Source organism: Monodelphis domestica, chromosome 5 (genome assembly GCF_027887165.1).
Source record: "Monodelphis domestica isolate mMonDom1 chromosome 5, mMonDom1.pri, whole genome shotgun sequence".
NCBI lineage: Eukaryota > Metazoa > Chordata > Mammalia > Didelphimorphia > Didelphidae > Monodelphis > Monodelphis domestica.
In genome coordinates this window covers 279,996,551-280,020,338 of record NC_077231.1, presented here as the reverse complement: position 1 = coordinate 280,020,338, position 23,788 = coordinate 279,996,551, and the positions used below count along the sequence as shown (strand labels likewise).

The window sequence follows — 23,788 nt, the reverse complement described above, 5'->3', positions numbered from 1 at the left end:
TCCACAAAAGAAATGCAAAAAACACAAAAGATTCATAAGTGCACATTAACAGTAATCAAATCACGTTGATGATTCAAACCAATAAATATGTTCTGAGTACATAATTACCTTGATATAATGAGGAAATGAAAGGAAAAGAACCTGTGGATAATTCACCCTAGGATGGATCCTCCCAACCGTTAGATTTTAATGTATTTCAGAAAGATATGAAAAATAGTTAATGAATTTTTTCTAGGGGCTTCTGAATACCAGCTAGGAGAGGCATTGAGTTTAGAGCCAGAAACCCTGCTTCGATTTAATTCAACACCCATTTATCACACACCTTCTATGTGCAGGGTGTTGTGTGTAGGAGATACAGAGGCAAAAATCAAAACAAAACAAAACAAAGCCCCCCCCCCCAACCCCTCTTTCCTATAAAAGCTTAGATGCAACTAGACGAGAACCCGGACTTGTTTCTTGAGATTTCAGGTATGTCACTTCCTCTCTGTTTATTTCAGTTTCCCCATTTGTAAAAGGAGGCCATTAGGATCTCCAAATTCCCTTCCAGATTTAATTCCTACAATCTTCCCATAAGGAACTGAAACTCTATTGCTGAAACTAATGAAGTGTTAACAGCAGATGGAAAGAAATGGTATAAAAGACTGTTAGGCTCCCTTCAGAGAACCTCGGCAGGAATTTGCTAATTGACAAAGGGAGCGCTATAGGAAGGCAGTAACTGTACCTAATACATCTGTCATACTTCCCTTTCCACCCTGGGCTCCCTTGTTAATTTTTATAATTTGCACTTAGCAGTGAAATTCCTTTTAAAGGCTTAAAGGACTTCCTGGCTCTTTCATTCATTTTCATGACAAGCCCATTGGGAATTGAGCTCTGTATACCAAAAAATGGCTAGCATCTATACAGTATTCTGAGGTCTGTAAAGTGCTTTACACAATAGCTCATACAACTTTTGCAACAACCCTGAGAAGTAGGTGATAATAATACTCCCCATTTTATAGAGGAGGAAGCTGAGGCGAAGACCGGGAGACGTTAAGTGATTTTTCCATGGTACCAGAGGAAGAGAATTTCAAGTCATCTTCATGACTTCAAGTTCAGCATTCTCTCTGCTGTACCACCTGGGTACCCTGCATTTTGTTGTTGTTTAGTCATTCAATTGTGTCCAACTGCGGCCTGATGGACCATGCTGTCCAGGCGTTTTCTTGGCAAAGATGCTGGATTGCTGTGCCATTTCCTTCTCCAATGGATTAAGGCAAACACAGATTAATAACTTGCCTAGGGTCACATAGTTATTTAGTGTCTGAAGCTGAATTTGAACTCAGGTCTTCCTGATTCCAGACCCAGTGTTTTATCCACTGAGCAATGGCACTGTCTTAGATACTCTGTATACCTGCCTCTTATTCCCCCCTCCCCCAAGAGATACTATTTATTTCTTCTTCCACAAAAAATGCTAAAACACAAAACATTCATAAGTGCACATTAATTAATCTTTAGAAGATGAAAAAACAACCCATCACTCATTTTACTCTATTAGGAGCCAAAGACAGCTCTTTAAGACTATTCCACAGGCACTGCCCAGTCACTTCTGATCCACAAGCCCAGATCTCATCCAGCGTATAGCTCCATCTTTCTTAGTCTTTTCCATTGCAGTGTCTCCCCTCTGAAGATACATTTCCAATATATAAGGACAACTATTGCTAAAAATCCTAAAATGTGGAAACTGGGCATTTTGTGTTAGGGAAATTATTGCACAGTGAATAAATACTTATTTCTGTATTCCTTTTCAGCTTTTGCGGATTTTTCATTTGCTTCCATGTAAAATGTTCTTACCAAGAATTCCATCTTTCTGTTGATCCCTGCTTTGCTAATGCTACCTCCTATTTTTTGCTGGTCTCTTTCTATCTTCCCCAGCTCCACTGACAAGGCTCTTGGCATCTTGGTTCACTGCCTTGGCAGAGCATCTGTCTCTCTTTCTTACACCTCTCCCCACCTCCTTTCTCCCTTTCTCCCAAACACTGAAATTGGGCCACGGTCTAGATGGCAGCCCAGCTGCTATCACTCAACTGCTCTCCAAACCAGGGCAGATCATTTAACTATTAAAGTGATTCCAGAAGTAACTTGCCTATCTTCAATAGGAAAGCATGCTTCTTTGCTGGAATAGTTCATAAAATCACCTGCCCACATCGCAGATTATGGGGAAAGGGACATCTCCATCACTCACATCCTAACGGCACTGTCAGTAGTCAGGATATCAGGGTTTTCATTCTTCTGGGAGTGAAGAGTGGAGTTGGGGCAGGTGGATAAAATGCCTTCTTTCATTTTAGTCTTAAAGGATGCCTCTAGTTAGATTTGTTTGTATTTGCCTTGTATATACTTGGCATTTACTTATGTAGGTAGCATCTCCCAGGAGCTCATAAGCTTTGGAGAGTATGGAATGTTTTGTTTCACTGGAACTGTGAACTCTACCCCCAGCTTCCCATCTCCCCCACCTTGGTCAGCCTTCTGCCTCATTTCCTCTGACATCAGACATCCATCACTCTTGGTACTTGCTCCAGTCTCTTGGCCATGCCCTTTCTCGGTTGCCCTCATCTCCTTTCTAGGACCTCTTGATATAGTGTCTTTCTCAGGAAGGATGCAAGCCCCACTGAGGGGAGGGAATAGATTGCTTGTACTTTGTCCCCAGCTCTTAGTTCAATAACATAGTATGCACTTAATAAATTTTCTGTCTGTCTCTCCAAGTCTCTGTCTCTCTTTTCTCCCAAACTATCCAAGTTCTTTTTTCCACAGAAAATAAACATTTTGCTTCAAGTGTTTATAATATTTGGAAAAGTCAAATCAAAAGTGAATTTTAGAGACATTTGTAAACTAAGATAGCTGGAGATACAGTTTTAGTAACATTTTTCTAGATCTTTCACATCAACAAATTACTCTTGAAAGTAGTTAAATTTTAATGACAGCCAATGAATTCTCAGGATTCATGCTTTCTCACAACTCTGTGCTAATTTCCCCAGGTTGCTTCACCTATCCTGGGTCTCCTCCTCCTTCATTGTAAAGGGTACCTCCTACACTCCCATTACTATGGAAAGAATAATGATAGTTAGCTTTTACATAGATCTTTAAGGTTTGCAAAATTAAAATGTTTTCCAATGTTATAATATTAATACATTTTATCTTTGCAACAATACTAGGAGGTAGATGCTATTATTATATTATATATTATTATATTCCCATTTTATAGATGTGAAAAGGGAGGCAGACAAAGGTTGATCCTTGTCAAGAACCATACAGCTAGAATGTGTTTGAGGCCAGATTTGAACCCAAGTCTTCTTTACTCCCAATCTAGCAAACTATGCCTCTTCAAAGTATGAAGCAAGCGTATCTTCTATGGAATGACATACTATATTTCAGATATATTTAAGATGCTGTTCTGATTAATAAAATATTGATCCATTTGAAAAGGTAGCTATAGATAGAATTATAGCTAGAATTATAATATATGAAATACATTATATACAATACAAACATAAGCTGATAGAATGTCAGATCCTTGAAGGCAAGGACAGTTTTTCTTTGTCTTTGTATCCCTCAATACCTAGCATAGATCAAACAATTGTAGCTTTTTCCTAATCAATGGATGCTAGTAGTATAACTATTATCACATTTTTTTATGTTAGGGAAGGGTCTTTATGTTTGAAAAAATGGGGAGCCCCCCATTTAGAGCCTTTCATCCTTATTTCTTTTAACTACTCAGGCAGATACCACATCTCAATATATTTTATATATTAATATATTTTAGGGTTGACTGTTCATTGTCTAGACTAGTTTTAGGAATGAATAGGTTGGCGACTCTGAATTTGAATCAATTAAAGAGGCTTCAGATATTTTAAATGGACATTAAAGCTTTTCAACCCCAGGGAAAGCTCTTTAAAAGACATTTCCATTTACCTGTACTATATTAGAATTATTACTCAATTGCCAAGGCTGAGGGCTCATTCAACTAAATGTTCTGTAAAATGCAAATTTTGCACAGGGCAGACTTCTCCTAAGAGAAAATAGAGAGGTTATCATGCAAGGAGATGTTTTAAAATGAATATACCAAATGTCTCCTTGACTCAAAATGTTTCAGGGTGAGTTTCAGCAAATACAGGACCTTTGTAAGTAGACACATTGTCATTACTTTTTGGGCAGGTGGCAGGGGAGATAGAGTGCTGGATTTGAAGTTAGGAAGATTTGATCTCAAATCCTGCCTCAGTGTTGCCCTGGGAAAGTCACTTAACCCCTTTCAGCCTCTGTTTTCTCATGTATAAAGTGGGAATAATAATAGCACTTACCCCCAAGGGATGTTGGGAGGAGCAATGAGGTCCTCATATATGTAAAATATTTTGCCAATTTGTCTACAGCAAGATTTGATATAGATATTAAAAAGGCATGGTGCCATCTCTTGGAAAATTTCCTTCTCTGCTTAGCATTTTGACATACTGGTGTTATCCCTTAATCAGAGATGCCCCAATTTTGCACTAAAAACTCAGTTGATGACAACTTAGTTGGCATTTAGATTCTTAAGTCCTTAGTCCTCTCAGGCACGTGGAGTAAGAAATTTTATTTATTATGCCTTTTGGGAAAATGATCTCGATAGATGGCAACACCCTAGAGCCCATTTTGGGAGCATTGCAGGATTAAAAGCTGGTGAATGTGGAAGATAGATATTAAGATATGTTTTTCAATTAGTTTGTACCAAATTTGTTAGTATTTTCTACTTTCTTCTGTTGCCCTTCACACACACACACACACTTTCTTCCTGCCACTTAGTGTCTAGTAGTGTTTGGCACATGGTAGGTGCTTAATAAAGACCTGCTCACTTGACTCTAATGTAATATCACCTCCTTGAGAGCAGGGGTAGTTTCATCTTTGTCTTTGAACCTCCATTGTCTAGCACAGTACCTGGACAAAAAAGGTGTCTAATAAATGTTTGTTGAATTAAGTTGAATTTGACCCTAGCATTTATCTACTTCTATCTCTATTTCTCAGCATCCTCCTTTTAAAATCATTATCTGAGATTTTAGACCAAATATGGGGAACTGATTTTAGATGAAGTATAAGGAACAGAAAAAGCTAACTTCAAGTCAAGGGTTTGCTTCAAACGTTTTTACTCTTGAGGGAGAACCCGCTGGGGCCGCCTGAATTCTCTATGATAGCAGAGCTCCTGGGATTTCAAGGCATTGTCACACATGAAAGTGACCCCATCTAGACGGCTAGTTCTTAGTTTCTGCAGCCCTTTGTGGGACTGAGTTGTTTCCTGTACTTTGCAGAAGGCAGATAATTGAAAGAAAGTGGTTTGCCTGGAATCGTGAGTGAGTTGGTTAGAACTTGGTGTTAATGAACCCAAGGTCATGAGCTTAATCCCCAGGAGGGCCAGATATGTTTAGCAGTGAGGAAAAACTTTCTTCTAAGGCACAGACTCTGTTCTAACCTTTGCAGACTGCAAAATGGGACGAGCTACAGTTAAAAAGGAAGTTCATGGATAAATGCAACTTATCACTGCCAGTTATCAAAAAATCAAATCATGAAAACTCATGGTGCAATGGGAAGAACACTCAATTTTGAATCAGAAGACCTGGATTCAAATCCTGAGTCTGCCTCCTCTTACCTGTGGGGATTTGGATGAATCACAACCTCTTTGAACCTGTTTCCTCATGTGAAGAAAAGGGGCTGGATTATATGTCTTTTATCCTTCCCAGATAAAAATCTATGAGCCTTATTGAGGACCACCTCTTCTTTTCTTTTCCTTTTAGGTCTAAATCCAACAAACATTTATTAAGCATTTACTGCTGGAAGGCACTGAGCTAGGGCTGAGGATTCAAAATTAAGTGGGGAAAAGGTCCTTCCATTAAAGGCTTCAGATTCTACTGCCAGTGATCACCTTTTTGCCAAAAGCAAGCTCTTCTTCAAGAGTTATCTTGGTGTCAGTCATCCTGAAACCAACCTAGAGCTGAGCCCTTCAGGATTTTGCTAGTCTATGCTTCAGATCACTGACATACAAGGTAGCCATTAGTCAATCTCCTCCTAGAAGCTTTTTAAGGGCTCATCAGAGTTTGTGCCCCACTAGGATAGCCCTTTGCCCCCACTAGAGTCTTCTGTGCCCCATGTTGAAGCATCAGAATAAGCTTTTAGTAGTGGGAGAGAAAATGGGGGAAAAAGAAATATCACTTAGTCCTTGAAAAGTTTATGGTCAGCCCAATTTCTTCCTATCTGGACCTCAATGGAGGAGGTGGATATTCATAAGATCATCCTATTCCTCTGCTTAATTTCTATTTGAAATATTTGAAGCCTCTTTAATTGCTTCCCATTCAGACTTCAAACTGAGGTCTCCTCAATTGAGGTTAATAGACTTGACCATGATCACACCTTTAAGTGTCTGAGGCCAGATTTGGGCTCAGTTTCCCTACCTGTAAAATAAAGATAATAATAGTTGCAACACTTACTCCACCAGAAGGCTGTTGTGGGGATGGAATTAAATAAGATACATAAAATATTATGAAAATGCCAACTTATGTCCATAAAAATGTTAGTTCCTTGAGGGCAGGGGCTATTTCTCATTTTATATTTGTACCCCTTATGCCTTGCACACAGAAAGTACTTAATAAAGGCTTCTCAAATTGATTTGAAGGATATAATCCTACTGGGCTTGCCTTGAATAGAAGCAAAACAACTTTGAATTGTCTATAATGGCCAATAAAATGGAATTATGCAGTAGGGGCAAGTTTTGAGCCTCAATCACTACCACCAGGCAGCATGGTTGGGAAGATGAAGATGAAAGTTAAGGGCCAATTTAGTCCACCTTTTTAGGTTTAAGTTGGGACCTAGAATAGTGCTTTGTATCAAATGTTTTGTTGTTTTCTTGAAACAGATCCTCATTGGAAATGGGGCTCAGCTTTCCCTGTAATATTTCACATAAAATGGGGACCTTTAGTTTCTTTTGGCATAGACACCTTGGACAATGAGAATAGGACAGAGTGTCAACAGGTGAAGCCTATGGACCCCTTTACAGAAGGATGTTTTTAAATGCATCAAATAAAATATTCTAAAGAAAGGTTATTAAAAATAATGTAACTATTCCCCCATTCAAGTTCATAGACCATTATGATGTGTAATGGGTGATTCAGCCTCATTATTTCAGAAACATTCATCTTTCCACTTTGGGGCAGCTCATGCACCTTGAAGAGGGACATTGATAAGGGAACCCAATGTGTATATATGGAAAGGGTCCTTCAGTGGCTTGTGTGTCATACAGAATTTAAGCTTAATCCCTTTGGTTCACCAGCAGGTTCTCACATCTCTTGGAGTAATCTTGGACAAATTGAGGAATCAGAGAATAGAAAAAGAAACTCTTATTCCATCTTCTTCTAATGGCTCTGCATTCTCACTGATGTGAGTATTCCTTCCAATGATGCAAATTTCAGTCCATTGATCCCTGCATATCCTGTGCAACTTTTGTCTTTGTCAAGTACTTAAAGAGTCCAAGAATTATTAGATTGGTTCCGTTTGGTGACAGAGACTGAATGATTGATTAGATGAGCAATCATGGGGATTCTTTTCAGGTATGCTGGATTAGACAGCCTTCGAGGTCATTGGCAATTCTTAAATTGTGGGATCCCACAAGATTATCAAAGGAAGTCTGCCTGATCTGACTTCCTTGCTTTCTCTTGACATTGCAAAGATATCATGAAAACAGAGCAGTCACGGACTTGTTATACAGAGGTATGCTGGCAAATATTGAAAACCCAGCTCTCTAGAAAAAAAACTGTAGCCATGACATATTTAAGTTTAATCTGTATTATTTACATGTCCACCTTCACTTTCATAATCCTAGACAATGAACAAAGCAATAAATCAAGCTCTCCTTTGTAGCATCTGCCAATCTCCAAGGTATAAATTCTTACACTGAAAATTTAACAATCAGTTATTGACAGTACCTGTGAGCCCACTCTGGCACACCATTACTGTTATCCTTCGCTCTTGCTTTATGACCAGCCCATTCTTTTATTTTTATAAAAATAAAAACCTTTACCTTCTTGTCTTGGAATCAATACTGGGTATCGCTTCCAAGGCAGAAGAGTGGTAAGGACTAGGCAATGGGGGTTAAGTGACTTGCCCAGGGTCACACAGCTAGGAAGTGTCTGAGGTCAGATTTGAATGTAGGACCTCCCATCTCTAGGCCTGGCTCTCAATCCAGTGATCTACCCAGCTGCCCCCACCCCCAGTCCACCCTTTTAAATCATACATTTCTTTGATGACTCTACTGCAGCTCGTCTTAGTTTTTCATTTATTTATAATAGTAGTGCCCTTTAGTAGTACTGAAGAAATACTTCAGAAGGTTGTCGAGATTACCCAGTGAGATTGTATATGATAAACACTGTGGAAATCTAAAAGTACTTCGAATATGTCCACTAATAGTTCTAAAATTCTTAACCTTCCTCTGCTATTCACTCTCTATGTGATCTTTGTCGAGTCATTTGGTATTCAACAAATACTCATTAAGAGCTTACTACGAACGAGGCATTGGGTGTAGAAGTATGAAAAAACGTCACGGTTCCTGCCTTCAAAGAGTTTACACTCTCCTGGGAACATGATCAACGATGGGGAGTGAAGGGGGATAAAGGCAGACAATGAGTAGAGTGGACGAGGCGGTCTCTACGGTCCCCTCCGTCTCTAAATCCTGTGAATTTCAGGCAACGTGTCGTCCCTTTCACTCTTCTCTGCTTGGCTGAAGTCCTTGAATAGAGCCTTTCATTCTGAAAAATGGCCCATTTCTAAACTCTCTTGTGTCGAGATCAGATGGAAATGGTGGATATATTTTACCTAAACTGTAGAGGAGAGATTTTGTTGCTTCTTAGACTATTCCCTTTTCATGATTAGTAATACTTTATAGGGTTTGAATAGAGCACATTTAGGGCAAGACAGTAATAGTAAATTGAAGATTTTGACATGACAAGGGCAGAATAACCCTTGATCTACATGACTTGCCAAGAACAATGCTGGCTGAGCACTCACTGAGCACCAAGGAAATTCGTGCGAAATTACCCGAGCTGAGGATTTTGAACGCAGAGACAATCTTTGAGGGAGGCAGTGCCTGATTAGAAGCTGTCTGACCTTAAAATCCCAAGAAAGGCATTTCTGAATTCTAAAGGGGGGAAATGGATTTATCTGACAATGAAGGTTCTGAGACCACTGGGCTATATTTCACTGTAAAGTTCATAGTTTCCTTCTTAAGAATTTATTAAGAAAAGAGCAGTTTTTTTTTTAAAAAATCAATTGTTTCAATTTAGCAGCAACAGGGAATGCAAAAAGGGGGAATTTAAGTGCTAGGCCAAGAAGTTTGTAATTTATTCTATAGTCAATAGGGAACTAGATAGTTCAGTGGATAAAGTGCTGGGCCTGGAGTCAGGAAGACTTGAGTTCAAATTTAGAATCAGATAACTTAGTACCTATGTGACTCTGGGCAAGTCATTTAACCACTGTTTGACTTAATCCATGGATAAGGAAATGAAAAGCCATTCCAGTATCTTTGCCAAGAAAACCCAATGCACAGTATGGTCTGCAGGGTCACAAAAAGTCAGATACAACTGAACAACAATAGGGAGCCACTGGGGGCAGTTGGGTGGCTCAGTGGATTGAGAGCCAGGCCCAGAGACAGGAGATCCTGGGTTCAAATTTGGCCTCAGACACTCCCTAGCTGTGTGACCCTGGGTAAGTCACTTAACCCCCATTGCCTAGTCCTTACCACTCTTCTGCCTTGGAAGTGATACCCAGTATTGATTCCAAGATAGAAGGTAAGGGTTTAAAAAAATAGGGAGCCATTGAAGATTATTGAATGAGGGATTTTCTGGAAGAAATTAGATGACTTCTTTGATGTATGATGGAAAGCTAAGCTTGGCTGTTGCTTTCTTTGTCTGTTGCCAGATATGACAGCATAATACCTTAGTGCACTATGTTAATATTGAGACCAGTTGGAGCTCAGGCTGCGCATGGTCTGAGTGCAGCACCAAGTTTGTCTCCTGCTTCTTATTATGACTAACTCTGTCTGGGACTTCCATTACTCCTTCATCTTCTTGTCTAGAAAAATTTCTCCTGAGCCTTTTCAATCAATCAACAGGCACTTCTTTAAATTATATTTTTAGATTTTCAATTACATATGGAAACAGTTTTCAGAATTTGTCTTCTGACATTTTGTAGCTGAAATTCTCTCCTTCCTTCTCACTACTTCCCTCTCCCCTACACCACAAGTAATCTGGTAGAGGTTATACAGATGCTGTCATGCAATACATAGTTCCATATTCATCATAATAAATCAACAGTTATTTTAAAAGTCCAAGCTGAGGATATTTATAAAGAAAAGCAAAAGTAGCTGCTGCCCTCAAAGAACTTATATTGTAATGGCATAGAGAGCATGTAAAGAAATTGGTCCTAATTGAAAGATAATGTTAGAAAGAGGAGTCACAGAAAAGATGGATGAGAAGGACCTTCTTGGCTACTGAAATTTCTTTGCTTCCCCCTCCTTTAACATATGCACAAGCACCTCAAGCCTTTCTTCCTTGAGAAAATGATTTCGGGAAGTCAGCTGCACACACAGCAATCATCCATCACGGTAACTAACAGTATGAAAAAGACCCCTGTTGATGTCATCATCTTGGAAGACAGAAAAAAACTCTTTAGAATCAGAGGCAAGGGTAAAAGATGCAAAATGAATGAGATAATGAAGTTGGCATATGGAACTGGTTGCATGGCAACCATATGTGAGTTGTGTTGAACACATTTACAGTAAGAAATGCAGGATGCCAGAAACGAAAGAAAATTTACCCCATTCATTTGTGTAAGTAGGTTTTTGCCAATCTGGAATGAAGGATATGCCTGGAATTTTTAGTTGTTCATCTAAACTTGAAGGGAGAGGGAGAAAGCGACTCATGGTTGGCATCCTATCCTAAAGGAGTGGCAAAAAATTCCCAAGAGCCTTTCTCTTCTTAGGGATAGCAAGTGAACATTTGCTATTCCAGAAAGGAAAGAATGTCAAAATAAAAAATAAATACCAATGTGTTTTCTTTGGTTTAATGCATAATCGGGTGTATCTTTAGGTTTGTTCTCCTAACTAGAAATGGATTAGTAGGGTATATTCCTTGAAGGAAAAGTCTACTTCTCTCCTCAGAGTTCTAAAGATGAATCTGAGGAACTAGAGTTTCTACTGCTGGCACTCATGAGCCCCCATCTAATGTGTTCCCCAATATTGATTAGTTAATAGTTAACATCTATTAGATTTTAGATTAGATTTTACAAAAGTAAATACTCAGAAGGTGTACTAAGAACTGTAGTTACAAAGCATTCACTTCAACTCAGGGGACAGATTATTCCGTGGCACCACTACGGCCCCTGGGGAGAGTAGCTTCAAACTTAAGGTAGAGAAGTGATGATGATAGCTACCATTTATGCAGTTGCTTTAAAATGTGCAATGCTTACTGTTTTTCTGTTTTTTTAACAGAAAACTACACGTTTTTCTGTTTTTTAACATCCATTATGACATCTGTAATTTACATGTCATCTGAATTGAACTCCCCAACAAACATGAGAGGTAAGGGATATTAATGTTCTAATGCTACGGATGAGGAAACTGAGGCTGGAAAACATTAATTTGGCTAGGGTCACACAGTAAGTGTCTGAGGTATGCACCCCTTCCTGACCCCAGGTTTGGCACTCTATTCATCTCTCCATGCCCTGCCTTTCCCCATTGACATTTGCTTCTGGAATGTCATGGATGACGGACCACTCATTTCCATCCTGAGCCGAGCTGCTTCTCTTAGGCCATGGCCTTCCCTGGATGTTTTCCCTCAGTTGTTCTGGATTTTTATCTCCATGTTTGTGGAGCTTGTGCTCTCATTGTAGACACCGCCATAGCCACCTCCACTGGGATGGCCTCCTCAGCCACCATTCAGCTCTGTCTGCTGGGCACCCTCTGATAGCTTTCACAGATCTCTAAGGCTCACCGCTTAACTGGTTACTCCCAACACACAATTCTGATGCCCTTTCAAATCTGGAAAGAATAAACTTAAAAAAAATTTAAAGAGGCAATTTGTGTTGTGAACCCATGGTTTCTGGGGGAGATAGGGTGAGCGGCCTTTCCTCACTTGACAGCTCCTAGTTGTCATCCTCAGTATGAGAGAGGCCTCAAGGACAGCAGCCCTCCTTTTAGTACATCTGTAGAGTTTTGGCTGAGTAGATAATTGAAAGACTTTGGCTGACAGAGATGGAAAAAAGATACTCGCTCATGCTTTGAAGTGTGTGTATTTTTGTGCAGGGAGGAGGCAGAGGGTTGGACTCCTCCATCACATATGGATAGAGGGAGGCATGTCCCAAGCTTCTGTATGTTTGACCAGAATCCCAAACTCTCGAATGACTTTCAATCTAAAAATCTCCAGTGGTCTTTCAGATATCTTGAACAGTATGTCCAGTAGCTGTCTTGAACTCAGGATGTCCAAAGCTTTCCCCTGAATGCTCCTTCCCTCCTACCTTCCTTGCCACTATGCAAGACACCATCATCTTCCCAGTCCTTCAGGAGCACAACCCAAGAGTCACCCTGAATTCCTCACCATCTCTCATTCTCCCCTCCCCATATCCAAGCTGTTGCTAAAGCCTCTACGGCATCTCTTCAATATGGCTGTCCCCTTCTCTTCTCTGATACTACTCCCCCCCCCCCCACCCTGGTACAGACCTTTATCACCTCCTGCCTCAATTATGGCAATACTCTCCTAATGGGTCTGCCTGTCTCAAGTCTCTTCCTACTCCAATTCATCCTTTATTTAGCCACTAAGTGATTTTCCTAAAGCACAGGACTGATCATGGCCTCTGCTACTCAAAAGACTCAGAAGCTAGCTCTCTATTGCCTCCAGGATCCAAGACAAAGTTCTTTGTTTGGCATTCAATATCTTTCATAACTTGGCTCTTTCCTACCTTTTGTCTTCTTATACCTTTCTCCTTGACAAGTCCTCTTTGATCTAGTGACAGCTGGCTTCCTGGAGGTTCCCCCAATAAGAACCTCCCTTTCTTGGCTCTTGGCATTCTCTTTGGCTGTCTCCCTTGCTCTGACTAATGACTTCCCTATCTTCCTTTAAGTACCAACTAAAATCCCACCTTCTAGCAACTGCTCTTAATTCCAGTGCCTTTCCTCTGTTAATTATCTCCTATTTACCTGCATGTTGTCTCCCCCATTCGATTGTAAACACCTTAAAGGCAGGGACATCCTTTGCCTGTTTTGCATCCCCAGTATTTAGCACAGTGTTTGGCACACAGTAGATAGCATGTGAAGAAATAGGTCCATGTAAGATGAATAATTGAAAGATAATGTTAGAAAGAGGAGTCACAGAAAAGATGGGTGAATAGGACCTTCTTGGCTACTGACATTTCTTTGCTAAACATTTAATAAATGTTTATTGATTGATTCTGGGGTGAGAGAGCCTCATGGCAAGAGGGCAGAAATTGTGTAGATGGGGATAGAGAAGGAAAGAGCTCTACCTACAAGCTAAATTCCTGGAGGGAAAAGACAAAACTATTGTGTCAACAGGCACAGTTCCCTATTGAATAATAATGGTGATGAGACAATGGATGTATTACTTAACCTCCTGGGCCTCAGTTTCCTAATCTGTACTATGAAGGTATTAGACAGACCTTAGGACAGACTAGATGGCCTTTGTGTTCCCTCATCTTAGTCAAGGATCCTATAAGACTGTAACTTTATCTGTCAATATAAGCAATATAGTTGAGTGGGAAGAGCATTGGACTTGGAGTCAGAAGGAACTAGATTCAAGTTCTGGCCCCTCTATTCTTCTGTAGCTAAGGAACTATGGTTGTCAAATTCTCCAAATCTTGGTTTCTTCCTACCTAAAATAGGGACAATAATATACTTTTCTCTCAGTGTAGTTGAGAAGACCCCAAAAGAAAATACATGTAAAAACACATCGTAGCCATAAAACATGACACTAATGCAAGTGATTATTATAACATTATTATTGTTAATATAATTATGATGATGGTAAGTCATTAAAAGTCTCCAGTTGGAAGCAGCAGGAAAAAATTCTAAAGCTGGATAATATGCATTACTCCTCATTTCTGATTAAATTCATTAGGCTATTTACCAGATTGAGGCAGGGGAGTAACATTAATTCAACCACATTAATTATAGCTTCTTTAAAATCTCAATTAGCATTTACTACCTCTAAAATTCAACTTTACATTTAAGAACTGAGGATTTATGATAGTTATTAAAAAAAGAACTTTTATTGCTCAGCTAATGAAGTTAAAATGGAAGCCATGGACTTTATTACCCTACAAGGTTTTACTAAATCTCTAGTGCCAGTTTATTCGGTTTGCTGCTGTAATGCTCAGTGACATGTCTATTTTACACATTGGACAAATATATTAGCAATGGATCAGATGGACACTCAATCTTTCAATAGGGATAAGAGGTATATGAATTAGACTGGATGTTCTTTAATGACTCTTTCAGCTGTGACATTCTATGACTTTATGAGAAAAGACCCATGAAAAACGACACCTTATTAGACCTAGTGAATGTTGGTTTGATCAGATTAAATTAATTGACATCATTTCTGTAGGGAAACAAAGAGTTAGCTGACTAGTTGATAGGTGGAATTAATCACCTCACCATAAACATCAAGGGTCATTAGTTTTCTTTCTTGACTCTAATTTTGATACATATAGCAGAATTCCAAAGTAATAGCAGCCCAAGATTAAAGGAACAAGCATTAGAGTCTAAGCTGGGGGTACTTAATCTTTTTTCAGAGTCATGAAACCCTTTGATAATCCAGTTAAGTATATGGACAACTTCTCAAAATAATGTATTTAAATGTTTAAACTAAAACATATAGGATTATAAAGGAAATATATTCAATTTTTAATCACATTTTATTATATTGATAGTGATATGTAACACATCATTATGTATAAAATTATATATAGACTTTATATTTTGTATGTATGTGTGTACACACACATGCACACACACTCACTTAAATCCAGGTCCATAGAGTCCAATTTAAGAGCAATACACTGTTGTAGATAGTCCTTGAAGGGGCATTCAGTAGAGATGTCTTCATAATTTAAAATCGCATCATTTAATTTTTTCAATGACATGAATTTTATCACTTCATTACATAACAGAGAGGAAAAAGAAAAGATTCCTTTAACTTTTGAATATCTGGCTGGTGAATACTTTAATTCAGTGAAGTATCCATGGCTTCAACTGTGTTGCCATTCTTGGCTGTGACCCCTCTACATCTTGGTAGGTAAAGAGTTATTTGAGTCAACTTGATGATGATCCTCTCCCAACTTAGGTAGGTTGTGCCTTAGATAACAGACATGGCACCTGGGCTTGGATTTGAAGACTTCCCAGCTTGGTCAGACAGAGATTGTGCTCCATTGACATGGCTTTTGAATAACTAATGTCCCCTCCAGGTCATGATAAAGCATGCAAGGATGTTAGCAAGAAAACTTCTTAATAGATTATATATTGACAATGTTGTTTTAAATATGCCTCCTTAAGAATATAATGGGAGCCAGAGTATGACAGGAGGAAAACAGTCTTTAGGATGTGGGTTCTGCAGACACCAGTAAGAAGGATTGTGACAATGAGTCATCACCAGAATACAAGCATGAATTGGGAGGAGTGTGGATTTGAAGTCAGATAACCAGAGCTTGAACTGTGGTCTAATGATTCATTTTCTTCTCTGTAAAATGAGGGAGTTAGACTAGATGGTCTCTAAACGTCTGCCTCTGAATCTATGATTCTCTGAAAACAAATGTATGAACTAAAGGTGAACCAACTCAATAAGAGCAGTTAAAATAAAATCATTACCATGAGGGAGCTGTATTTGTAATAGTGGACCTGGAGTAGGAAGACCTGAATTCAAATTTTAACTCACTCCCTAGCCATATGACCCTAAATTGCTTAAGCTTTGTCTGCTTTGGTTTCCTCAATTGTAAAAGACATAGCACCTATCTCTCAGGGTTGTTGAGTGGATCAAATGAAACATCTATAATGTCTTTAGCACAATGTCTTCCTTCCTTCCTTCCTTCCTTGCTTCCTTCCTTCCTTCCTTCCTTCCTTCCTTCCTTCCTTCCTTCCTTGCTTCCTTCCTTGCTTCCTTCCTTGCTTCCTTCCTTCCTTCCTTCCTTCCTTGCTTCCTTCCTTGCTTCCTTCCTTGCTTCCTTCCTTGCTTCCTTGCTTCCTTCCTTCCTTCCTTCCTTCCTTCCTTCCTTCCTTCCTTCCTTCCTTCCTTCCTTCCTTCCTTCCTTCCTTCCCCAGTAGCACTTAGACTTAATTTCTTGAGCATATGTAACAATTTGTGTTCATGATATCATGGGCTGGAAAGAAGAATGGGATGGACTTAATCCATATAAAGCCAGTTTGTGTCCAGGAAGGGTGTTGGCTTGAAGCTATGTGTGTGCAGCAAACTCATTCCTCCTAGCTTTAGCCAGAACAATGAATGTGAAATGCCCAGAAACCCTAATTAAGATACCAACCTCTCTGCTAGGTTATGCTCTAGATCTCCAAAGGTCATAATGGGAAGGGGAATTGGGACAAAACACTCACCAATTCCACACTTGGTTCTGTTTGTATTATTCCATAAAAAAATGATATATTCTGCCAAAAAGGTAAATTAAATAGTGTCCCAATTCCCCATCAGTTGCATATCTCAATAGTAATAGTAGTCTAAAATCCAAGTGTATACAATTTAATTGCATCAGGAAAGTTATCCCCTTGCTCTGAATGTGTGAATGAATGAGCATTTATTAAGCATCTGCTGTATACCAGGCACTACAGACACAAAAATAAGATATTCTCTGCCCTCTAGAAGTTCACATCTAGTGGGGGTATAATGATCATTGGATTGAATCAAACCATAACATGGCTGATTATTATGCCCTTTTCAGGCTGATCCCAGAAGGAGAGTAAGAGGGAGAGATTCATTGGGGACTGGGGGTGAGCAGCAAGTCAGATGGGAAAAGGATATTTTATTTTGAGGGTGATGGGGAGGTAGTTGATATACAATGTTTTCCATAGGGTGATCCTGCTAGGTTCTTTCCCATCAAAGTTTGTTCCTTGTTGTAGTGATTAGACAAAGTTCTACAGTGTGCAATGCAGGGCTGCCTTAAACCACCTAATCCTTATTAACATCACCAGCAGTCGTGTGGATTAATCGCCAAAGTGAGTTTTGGAAACCTCAGCAGGTCCAGGAGTAATTACTTCTGTATATCACACACAGGGATGGGAAAGGCAGAAATAATCAGCCATTGGTTAGGCAATTACATGGAAGTAACTACAGTCAGAGTGATGGAAAGCTACCCCTGAGCTAGAAGAGCATTACCATGATACTTGTGTCCTGCAACCTGGAATTGGCCAAACTCCCTTTGAAATGCTTTCCTTAGCTTGTGATCCTTATGAATGCCTGCGTGCCTGCTTGATAGGCGCAGATGTACAGCCCTAAGGAATAGACTCTAGAGTTCCTTAATTTAAACCAGATGTTCTTAACCTAAAACACATAGTGGGGCTACAAGGGATCTTAAAGATGAGTGAAGATATCCACCATCTTTCTCATCAAAGTCCATAGACCTTTGAAATTTACTCAAGGACAGTGAGTTCAGGTTGAGAACCCATGATCCAGGACTTGGAAAAGGGATCAGTCAGGTTGATCTTCATGTGGTTATTAAGCACCTCCTATGTGCTAGACTCTCTCTTAGGTGCTGATGGGAGGCAGGGGCAGGTGGGAAACAGGCTCACTTTTGCCCTTGTTGGCCCCACAGGGTAGAACTAGAATCAATCGGTAGAAATAGCAGATAGGGCAGATTCAGGAGTGGAATAAACAACTTCCTAACATCAGAGCGGGAAAGGGGGAGAGGACTGCCTTTTGGGGGTGGGGGCAGGAGATCTTCTTAATGGAGGTTTTTAAAGCAGTGCCTATTTGTCAGGTATGGGGATTCCAGTTCGGATGCAGATTATTTGGCTTCTGAGGTCTCTTTCTGACACCAAGATTCTGTTTATGCCTTTGTAGGATAGGTGAGCTGAATCAAACACAGTCATTTCATTCTTTTCTTTTCACAGATGACACCTGTCAGTAAAACAGACTTAACTGGCATTATTCCTTAGAACTGGCCACAATGCTCCTTTCATTCTGCCCTTCCTAAAACAAAACTTTGACTGTTACATAGACACTGATGACAACTATAGCCCAATGACATACATTCTGAATTTGTCAGACAGAAGAAGCTTAAGCCACAATTGGTCAATAATGCATGCATTTAGCCAGAATTTGTCACCAAAGGCCTGTGACTATGCATATATGGGGGTGGGGTGGTACTGGAAGCCCCAGTTGTATGAGAGAGCTTCAGACTCTGGCTGAATACTATTCTATATTCTCAACTCCTGTTGGAACTTGATTAGATCACATTTCAAAATAAGTGGGATTAATAGGTATCTAAGGCGAGTGCAGTATAGTAGAACAGGACCTGAAAGACTGGACATAAAATCCTGCTTCTGACTTGTATTAAGTGTGTGGCAAGTCACTTAGTTTTTCTCTTTCCCTCATCTATTAAGGGTAAATTGCTGAGATTGGAGTTCCAGAGGCAAAGCCAAGATGGCAGAGCAAGGGGTAAATTGCTGAAAAGTTACAGAGGATCATTGGTTGAAAGAATTTCCTCATTCAATATCAATATAATCATAGGTTTAGACCAAAAGAAAAATAACAAATATGTGTGATTTATTCCCGATTTCTCTGAACTGGAATCCAGGGAAAGCTTATCTCCCAAGAAGAGTCCCATTCCATTAGTATCCAGAATTCAGCTCATGCTATCAGGGCATTGCAATGCAAGCTGAAGGTGCATATTGGTCTAGGAAGCAGCTAGGGCTGGTAGCCAGCAAGAGATGGACAGGCAGGATAGTCCCAGAAATGCTATGAGTTCTATGGGAAGCTAGAGCAGCTACAGGGCTTCATGGAAGAGTTCTGGGTATGCCAGTGCTGCTGCAACATAAGTCAGGTCATTGCTCCTTCCACTTCCTCCCTGAGGATGGAACCAACGTCTTTCCCATCCAACTTTGTGAACCCCCTGAAATCTATCCAAGGACAGAGAACCCCAGGTTAAGAGTCCAAAGGCTCTGGGGCACGGAATGACAGGGACTTCTTCATTCATATGACTTACTTGAGGTAATTCAAGGACAAGAAGCAAAGCATTCTGTCATTCTATTCAGCAGGGTGGGGGCAGAGCAAAACTTATGGCTGTTTCCTTGAGGCTGAAACAATCAGTCCATATGGTCAATAAGAAAGAAAAACCGATTCAGGAAAAAAATATCAGTCAAACCCATTGTGCTTGTAATTCCAGTTTGAGAATATCCAGAATGCATCTCTTTAACTCTGTGTGTGTGTATGTGTGTGTGTGTGTGTGTAGGTGGTTTACATTATTTTTGAAAAAAAAAATCAGTCACATCTGCACAGACATTATTTTTCATAAATGACTTTTACTCTGTTATCACTTCTCCCGACAGTAATTCTTGGCAAAGATGCAGATAACATGAAGGCAAGCTTAACTTGTACTCAGATACTCAGACTTCATTAAAGAAATCATTAAAGAGTCTTAATTTTCTTAAACCATTAAAATATTTTCATTTATAAAAATTAATCTAAATATAAATATTAACACTAAAGATTGAAATCACTTGATGACAAAATAATCCTCCGCGTTGATAGAACATATGCTTTTGTGATTTTTTTTTGAATGATAAAACTAAATTTTCACACAGATTTGGCACAAGGAAACCGTTGTAAAAATTCAAATGCCATAGAGCAGTTTTTTGTTGTTTTTTTGTTGTTTTTTGTTTTTTTTTTGCAATGCTTACACAGGACACATTTTTGTCAAAGAAGACAGAATATTTTAACACTAACAACAGTAGCTTCTTCTCATGCCTCTTTATGGAAAACATTCTATTTTGAACTTGGAGTTTTTTTGTATTTTGGGCTTTTTTCTTTTCTATTTTGTTTTAAATCACACCAATGGAACAAAAGCCAAAAATTTTACTCTATTCAAATGAGTCTTTAAGTTGGATAACACATACACAGTATTAGTAAATAGTATAATTAGACAAATATGCAAATCATCATCAGGGTCAGCTCATGACCCATACTTGTAGCCACCAAGATTGGGAAATAGTGTAACAGATAAACCAATCATCTAGAGGTTAAAATGATGTAAAAGGAGGGTTTTTTGAGGCATTCCAATTAATTCAACCCTCCTAATTAGATTCTCCATTAATAACTTATGAATAAACAAGACCCACTTTACTGAATGAAGTTTTTAGGTCTGTTTGTTTTTGTGAGCAGACTGTAATTTGACACAAATTTATTACCTATTCCTGCTGTCCACACATGCCCAGAATAACATTATAGTTTATTGATGCTATGCTTTATCACCTGGAGTCATGTTGCTTATAATGATAATTTTTTTTGTTGGTAAAGGGTTTTAGGATTTCCTTTGAAACAATTTGATTGATTCTTAAATTATTTTCCAACTGGCTTTCACTAATTTGCATTGTAAGTAATTTTGTATTCACCTTATCTTTTGTACTCTTCTATTATAAATCCTCCCCAACAGACCTTTATTTAGTGGAAAGAGCCCTGGATGTGGGAGTGAGAAAACCTAGGTTTGAATCTTCTGCTTCTAAAAACCAGTCTTAATCTCTTTATCTGTATAATGGGGATACTACTATATTCACTACTTATCTCCCACAGGGAGGGAAAGGACTTTGGAAGCTGTATACTATAATGTAAGCGTGTGAGCTAACAGTAGTACTAAATTGCACATCCTTAATCTTGAATAATGCTCAGAAGGTGAGTTCTGGGATGTGTTTGCCATCACTTTTCTTTCCTTGTGGTGGGAAAGGTTAAGTCCTAAGATGGCCCATGGATTCCTGCTCAATGGATGAATCCCCAATTGTTGCTGAAGGGGTTGAGGTACCAGTGACTTGCCCAGATTACAAGATAGTCCCTGGGATGGAGATGAAACATAAATATATCTTTGTTTAGGTGTGCCATATTTATTTCACCAGGAGCTGTCCTGGTGGAATGTGACATCATAGTTCGTGACTGCAAACTAATAAAAATCACCGTAAGAACCATGAGCCAGAAGCCTGGCAGATGGAGAAGGGAATAACAGATGCCTCTGCTCATTGGTAGTTTTTTTTTTTCCCCTTGCTTTTTAAGAATGAAAACTGCACTCTTACCACTTCCAACATCAGTGAATCTAGCATTCACTACTAGGGCCATTTTCCTTAGCATGCATAAGTCAGAAAGGTCTTTGTGAGAACTAAGCAGCCAGTAGGAGCAGGCTAAATGGTCTTTTCCTCTTTTACCAGATGGAATTTTGATAGACATCTCCTGGAATCAGGGCTACCAAAAAAAAAAGTCACAAACATTATCTTAAAAGACGACATTCTTTAGCACAATTGATTGACAGGGGAGGGGGAAAGTGCCATTTGTAAAACAAAGAACTTTGCTTTGGAAACTTAGTATCTTAGTATCCTTCCTGGATTCTCAAGGGAACATAAGGCAAAGTTTCCATTAGCAGACCAGAATGCTGAAGCCTTGGACAGCTTTCTCAATGAGGTATCCAAGACAAAAAGAAAGCCCTGCTCCCAGAGGAAGCAAAGCTCCTCTGGGGCCTATTTTCTATGGGACATACTGTATACAATGGCTGTTCAAGAAAGGCACTGGTGTATACAGCTGGAGGCAGTGTGTGATTGGCAGTAGAGTTCTGTACCACTAAAACATTATGGCGGATCCTGGAGTTGGTTCCTAAGAGAGAGAGAAAATGACATATTAGCAAAATATCTACTGTCCACTTAGCAAAAGTAAAAATGTCTAAGAAGCTAATGACTGGTCATCTGGCTATTTCTACACTAAGCTTTCTTAGTGACCCAATGGACAGGACTAGTGGTCAACATGGGGTAGAGGGACTCCTTCCATTATTGCAGCTTGGTGATCACTTAACCCTGTTTGCCTCAGTTTCCTCCCTTGTCAAATGAGTTGGAGAAGCAAAGGGTAACCCCACTCCAGTATCTTTGCCAAGAAAACTCCAAATGGAGTCATGAAGAATCAGACATGACTTAAAAAATAGCTCAACTACAAAAATAAAAAGTAATAGATAAATCCTAGGTGGTTACATGGTAGAACACGGAGGTTAAGAGTCGAAAAAGACTTAGGGGTCATATAAGCCAATACCATCATTTTACAAAGGAAAAAAAAAACAGAGGTCTCTGGAAGCTAAGGGACTTGTCCAAAGTATTAGGTATTAGGTATCAAGTTTAAGATTTAAATCCAGTTCCTCTGACTCCAGATCCAGTTCTCATTCCACAGAACTACGCTGGATCACACAGCTAGTAAGTGTCAGAGTTTGTATTTGAACTCAGATCTTCTTGACCAAGTCTGATACTCTATTCACAGTGCTATGTTGCTTTTTCTTACTTCATAAGACTTTTCCTTCAAGAGCAACAACTGTTGGGCCAAAATCAAAGACCATGCTGGCATTTAGACAAACAATCCACTGTCTCATCAAAAGGGCTGCACCCTCTCCAGAATTGTCCCAAATTATATATTACGTCCCATTTTGCCAGTCTTGAAGTATATGGTTATTTTAGATATAAGGGCAGAGATTCATTGTTGTAGAAGAAGGAGATATGGGAGAATGAATGAATAGGGACTGAAAAATCAAATGGAAATCTTCTAGCAGGACCAGGCACCCTTACCGAGTCCCATTTTTGATGCTTACTTCTAGTGTGACCTTGGGCAGGTTAATTTTTCTGTAAAGTGAGGGAGTAAGCATAGTTCATTCTATTAATCAACAAACATTTCTTAGGTAACTATTATCAGCACAAACACTGTGCCAAGTGCCGAGTATACAAAGACAAAATTGAAATAGCTCTTGGCTTCTGGAAGCTTCTTCTTTAATGAGGGTGACATGTACATATATAGGAATATTTAATGTAGACAGTGGCTTCTGGAGTCCTAGCTTCATTCCTATGATCCTATATCTAACTATAAAACCTAAGGAGGCTGCATAAAGGGCTGAGGGGACCTAGGTTTGACTTTTCAGTCTGTTACTTATTCAGTAACATCTTCAGCAGGTCACATCCTCTCTCTAGGACTACTTTGTAAAATGATGCTTGTCTATCTTGATTTCTCTAAGGTGTCCATCAGCTTTAAATCTTTATGTTTTTGCTCTGACCTCTTCCTGGGTTGATCTTGCACAACTGGAACTCAAAGGAGTTTAGGAGAAGTTGCAAATTCCTGGTTGCAAATTCACATATCTACTTAGAGAGTAATGATGCCAGCCTACTTAATTTTTGGACTTCTTGTATTATTCTTGGACTTTATAAGGAGCTTAAGCAAACATACATACAGTCATGGACTCCTGAAGAGCTGTTTTACAGTGTTTGCAAATCAGAATGATGGCTTTTAAACTGTTTGATGAGGATTTAAGCAGGATACAGATTGAAAAAAAAATTCTAAGGACCAAAAGTGTAGGAAATATCTTGAAAAAGAGTTTTAGAAGTCCCACAAAAAGGCACTGTCACTCTCTATTTGTGGGTTGGGTAATGGTATACACCCAGTGTCTTACATACAGTAGGTACTGAGTATGTTTGTCCACTTGAATTGAATAACCGTAGCAAGAAGCTCCAAAGATT

At 39.3% G+C, this 23,788-nt stretch overlaps 1 protein-coding gene across 9 annotated transcripts in view; it reads right to left on the bottom strand.

Moving 5' to 3' along the window:
• Nucleotides 1–19,550: 19,550 nt before the first annotated feature.
• MYRIP (myosin VIIA and Rab interacting protein) overlaps nt 19,551–23,788 on the bottom strand; it is a 448,499-nt gene continuing 444,261 nt past the window's right edge. For all 9 annotated transcript variants that reach the window (XM_007505045.3, XM_056800212.1, XM_056800214.1 and 6 more), the window contains one exon: nt 19,551–21,899. In XM_007505045.3, coding sequence (XP_007505107.2) covers nt 21,867–21,899 — 33 coding nt within the window. In that variant the 3' untranslated portion in view covers nt 19,551–21,866. The remainder of the gene's footprint in view (nt 21,900–23,788) is intronic.